The following is a 5,630-nucleotide window of genomic DNA, read 5'->3' as shown; positions in this document are numbered from 1 at the left end:
TAGATCGTGTAGTAGAAGTTGTGGAGGAAACTATTAAAGGTAAGCATCATGCTTGAAATGATAGCAGCTAGCCTGCAAGATGTAGGTGTTAGCTAGCCAAACTGCTGCTGTTATGTTCTTTATCAATCTAACGCTTGCTTTCTCCTCTAGTTAAATGTCTGGGCAGCGTGATACTTTGCTGTGTATGCTTTGTGTAAGTGGTAATTTCAGAGACCTTTTCTGGCAAGAGCTCTATGGCCTGTTGGATTCATAGGTAAATGATGCTGGGGAGACTTCAAGAAATCATTTAAGTTGCATCAATGTAGGTGGGTGTAAAGTACTGTTTAAAGTTTCTGTGCTATCTTATTTCAGTCCTATATCTCTACTTTCTTATGTCTAGTCCCCTCATGTTTTCTTCTTTTCAGATATTTTGGCTCACTTCCTTGAGCTTTCCTCAGCAGGACAGATAAATTATCAGCTGCTTTAATGTTCTTTTGTAACTGTGTTCCTTGTTCTCTCTGGCTGTGTTCGTGTGTGTGTGTACATGCAGTACTTTGCGGGGAAGGGGGAAGAAGACAATATTGCTTCTGCAGCCTCACTAGTAAACATTTGCTATTAAATAAATATATTTGTCTGGGTCTTTCTGGGTTACCTAAGTTTGTCTCCATTACTCATCAGTCCATAAAAATTACTGTTCCATGAAGCTTTAAATTACGAGGTTTGGTTTAATTGGCTGTACTTTCAGCATAAACAAGTGTCTGCTCCACAAGACTGTATCTTTAATGCTGGAGTATGATGTTTTTGAAGTACAGCATGAAAGTGTAGAACCAGTGCAAAATTTAAAAGTAAAAAAAAAAAAAGCTTTTATCAAGGAATTGTGTAGTGTGGTGTAAGGCTTCTAGGGTTTGTGGTTTGAAGGCCTTAAGACTTCATATTGCTTTGAATGCTTTAAAAAATGAAACCTGTACTCTTACGTACTCCCAAGCAAAATTTTCCCCAGTTTATCCTTACCTTATGGTATCTATTTTTTGGGGGTACAACCTACTGTACTACCCAAAGAAGAAACGTATTCAACATTTTCAACGTTTTCATATTTGTTATTAACTAAGCCAAACTGGTTTTCCAGAAGCATTGTGATGTTTATGACAGTGTGTTGGAGATGAGGATGCTTCATGATTTTTACACAGCACAGTATTTCAGATCCTGATCTGATTTTCCTGAATTTTACTTATTTTTAAGGGAATGAATCATCTCAAGATGATAACCTGGGTCAGCATGTTCTCCCTGAACAAAAATGGGTTTTGTAATATTTATACTGACTCCAGGCATTGCTGCTTTTTCAATAACATACTTACTCAGGTTATTGTGACTGAATATTACATGACTAGAAAGACGACAAGCTATCTAGTAGGAGTTGTTAAAATCATGCTTTTCATTGAATTAAGATTGCATTTTACATATTGTTACAATTCTGGAAAATAATGTTCGTAGGCATGTTAAAGAACATTTAAACTACAAAGTGTGAATTTTGGGAAAGATTTTGTCTCCTTTCTAGCTTACTGTAAGTGTTTTAAATAAAAAGGAGTGGGCTGCTGAATTCCATACATAGTGCCAGTTCCCTTCAGAGATTTCTCAGTAAGTAATGGACACAGGATTTCTGAAGTTTCATTGAAAAAAATGAACAAAAATGGCTCCCCAGTGCAAGAAGGACACGGATGTACTAGAGAGAGTCCAATGAAGGGGCATGAAGATGGTTAAGAGACTGAGACTGGAGCATCTCTCCTCACAGAAGAGGCTGAGAAAGCTGGGGCTGTTCAGCCTGGAGAAGAGAAGGCTGAAGGCGGGGGGATCTTATCGGTGTGTATAAATACCTGAAGGGAGGGTGCAAAGAGGGACGGAGCCAGGCTCTCTTCAGTGGTGCCAGGGGACAGGATCAGAGGCAACTGAAACAGGGGATGTTCTCCCTGAGCATCTGGAAACACTTTTTCACTGTAAGGATGATACTCAGAAGCCATCTGGGGGTGGTCCTGAGTAACCTGCTCTAGGTGACCCTGCTTGAGCAGGGGGCTTGGACAAGATGACCTACAGAGGTTTCTGCCAACCATAAACTTTCAGTGAAAATGCAAAAGGGGAAACTGTAAAAAGAATTTGCCTCCTCCCCCCCCTTTTTTTTCTTAATAGTCGTCTTTCTAGTTTTCCAAGAAAATGGCTCCCCTGTTGGATTTGTTTGAAAGCTTACTGTACTCCTGAAGAAAATGGCTTTCTTGGAATTATTTAGAATTCTGTATGACATATGAAGGAGTTTCTTCTAGCTTTATTTCTCAGTCCTGAGGGCATTGTCAGGAAAACCCCTTTCGAACAATGTCATTCTGCTGGTTTCAAGAATTAGATCTTTACCTCATTTGTCTGAAAACAGCGTAGTTGCCGGTTCCCAACTCTCCGTTGAGGTAATTGTCATAAACAGTTTTTATGTGGCTTTACATTTTATCCTTCTTCATCAGAAAATGGAAAAGAAGGATGCTCATGTTTATTATCACACTAACAGCCAAAAGTGAATTTTTAAGACGCCCAGTGATGTCTCATTTTTTATATCACCCTGACTTTCATCACGAGTCATATGGAACTTTAAGATTTCCTGATTATCAGGTAAATTATCAGATAAACTGTCATTTCCAGAAGCGATCTGTAATAACTGTGCAGTATTTCTATACAGGTCATGTCTGATTAATATTTATACTATGTCTCAAGATGTATTTTAAGTAGAGGCATCTTCAGGTACTTTTACTATGATATTTTAACTTCTAATCTGAAACCTGCATACTTCCTACAGAAGCTAGACAAATTAATTCAATCTCAGCCTCAGAATTAGGTTTCTCAAAATGACAGCCACAATCACGTAGCCAAAGCGTATCAGTCTTCCTGATATGCAGAACAGTTTTGTCATGCAAGGCTCTGATTTAACAGTTTAGTAAACCTGGCTTCATCTGCACGTTACCCAAATTATAAGACTATATTATAGTAATTTTTACATTATTGGGGCACCCTTTTCCACTCATGTGCTTAGTTTCCCGGTAACATGTTATGATGATACAGTCTGTTAGGAAGGTATTGCTAAGGAGCTGCAGTGTCCGTGAGCTAGGAGAGAACAGGGTTATAATTGATGTATGTTCCATCATTAAGTAAAATTTCTGTACACAATTTAAAAGCTGTTTGGGCTACATAGTATGTCCCAATAAGATGAAGATTTGTCTTTGATGGGAACCACAGAACGTCTTTATGGTAATTGCTTAAGTCAGCGTTTTATGAACCACATTAAATGCTGTCTTTAAAAAAAACATAGAGTGTGTGTGTGTACAAGCTTGGATACAAACAGGTTACATTAGGTAAAATAATACATTTATTCTGTAATGTAAAGGAGAAATTTTAACTGCTTAATGTAGAAATTCTTTATTCCTTAGTTTTGAATTTAGGTCTTCAGAGACTTGGGTCTCTCCCCGCTCCTTTCTAGACGTACTAGGTCTCAAATCCCATGTTATTAAAGCTTTCTGGGGGTGGGAGGTGTGGAACCAAAGTATTTGTGCATAGTCTGCTTTTAGCTTAGGCCTTAGGGAGATGAGGGACACAGGTTGAATTGAGTTTAGTCCATATTGTGTCTGTCTAATGCTTTCACAAAACATAGTTTTACAATGGGTCATTAGACTTGATTGTAAAAAACAACCAAAGGAAATTACTTCAGGGTTGAGGCTTTTATACTTCACATAACCTTTCTTGGTTTCAGTCACGTTGACCTGTCTGGTGAAGTTGCCCATCCATTCTCGGTTTAAACATTAACCAATATTTACTAACTGTTAAATTGTCCTCATGTGGTTAGTAATTACGGATTGCAGTGTCAGTCTGGGTGAAAATGAGCAGATAGTCTATATAATACAGAGACTAAAGTGTAGAATTTATGCTGGATTGCCTATCTTACAGTGAAGAGTGTGTGTGTGCATATACATATGTATATTAATGCCAGCATATTAATAGTATTTATATCTACTGTTTGATTTCACTATAATCTGCTGATAACAGTAGGTAAAACGCTCTCATTTCAATTTCTGTGATTGTGGGAAGAGTAGCTTTGACTTAAGAAGCTGATGACAAGCCAAATGAAGAATAAAAATTGAAGCGGTTAGGAGTTTCTTTCTGAGGACAAGTATCATTTGGCTCCCAGTCAGGAAACTGCGCTGAAGTGCAGCCTGGGGAGGGTCAGAGGGAGGGTACTGGCCTCACTGAGTCCCTGTTTCTGTTTCTGCATCCTTTGAAAGGACACAGAAAGGGGGGGACAGTTTTGGATGGGTTGTTTTATTTATCTCACTGTGTGATGGGTTGACCTTGGCTGGTTGCCAGACCCCCACCCAGCCGCTCTCTTTCTCCCCCTCCTCAACAGGACAGGGGAAAAAATAAGATGGAAAAGCTCATGGGTCATGCTAAGGACAAGGAGATCACTTACCAGTTACCGTCACAGGCAAAACAGACTTGACTGGGGGAAATTAATTTAATTTATTGCTGATTAAAAATAGAGTAGTATGGTGAGAAACAAAGAGAAAACCATAAAACTACCTTCCCCCCACCCCACTTCTTCCCAGGCTCAGCTTCACTCTTTCATCCCAGACTCCTCTACCTCCTCCCTCTGAGTGGGGCAGGAAGATGGGGAATGGGGGTTGCGGTCAGCCCATAGCAGCTCCTCTCTGGCGCTCCTGCTTCCCCACACTGTTCCCCTGCTCCAGCCCGGGGCCTTCCCATGGGCTGCAGTCCTTCAAGAACTGCTCCAGTGTGGATCGCCTCTCCATGGGGCACCATCCTTCAGACACAGTCTGCTCCAGCGTGGGTTCCCCACAGGCTGCGTGCAGTTACTGCCAGAAACCATGCTCCTGCATGGGCTCTCCGTGGGCTTGCAGCTTCATCAGGGTGTAGCCGCCTGCTCTGGTGAGGTCCTCCCCCGGCAGCCTGTGGAGGACCTGCTTCATCGTCATTGTGGTCTTTGCCAGGGGCTGCAGGGGAATCTCTGCTGGGGTTCCCAGAGCACCTCCTCTCTCTCCTCCTTCTCTCACCTTGGTGCTGCAGGGCTGTTTCTCCCGCTTTTTTCCTCACTACAAGGCAGCATTTTACCCTTCCTTACCCAGGCTTTCCCCGAGCTGCCTGCCATGCCCAGTGGTGGGGCCATTGGAGCCGGCTGTGCCTGGCACAGGGCAGCCCCAGCCTCTCCTCACAGGGGCCGCCCCGCAGCCCCCCGCTGCCAGCCCTCGGCACAGGCACCCCGTGAATGCTAGTACGCCCATAATGGTATTTCTAGGCAGTAGAATTGCCTTTTAAACTGAGATTATTGAAAAGTAAAGGTACTACTGGCAAAAATTATGCAAGGTATTTGTATTTGACAGACTAAAAAAGGTGGGGATTTTGGAATCAGGTTTTCGATAGGCAATATAGAGAACTACAGCTTGTTAGTAACTTGGTGAAATGACCGTGGTTAAAAGATTCGGCATCAACTATTTGCATTTATTAATCGCTGAGGTTAACAGAATAGTGTGGTAAATGTCACCCCCTGCCCCTTTCTTGTGTCCCTGGATTGGAAATTTTGGAGCTCTTCCTGTTGAAACAAAAATAATTAT

At 41.6% G+C, this 5,630-nt stretch overlaps 1 protein-coding gene across 1 annotated transcript in view; it reads left to right on the top strand.

Moving 5' to 3' along the window:
* The window catches only part of CDKAL1 (CDK5 regulatory subunit associated protein 1 like 1), a 418,320-nt gene that overhangs the window by 136,810 nt on the left and 275,880 nt on the right, over positions 1–5,630 (top strand). Inside the window, exon 7 of the mRNA XM_009637900.2 lies at positions 4–39. Coding sequence (XP_009636195.2) covers positions 4–39 — 36 coding nt within the window. The remainder of the gene's footprint in view (positions 1–3; positions 40–5,630) is intronic.

Source organism: Egretta garzetta, unplaced genomic scaffold, assembly GCF_000687185.1.
Source record: "Egretta garzetta isolate BGI_Z169 unplaced genomic scaffold, ASM68718v1 scaffold14, whole genome shotgun sequence".
Lineage (NCBI taxonomy): Eukaryota > Metazoa > Chordata > Aves > Pelecaniformes > Ardeidae > Egretta > Egretta garzetta.
The sequence above is the reverse complement of the archived record's forward strand: the minus strand, read 5'-3'. Positions and strand labels throughout refer to the sequence as shown.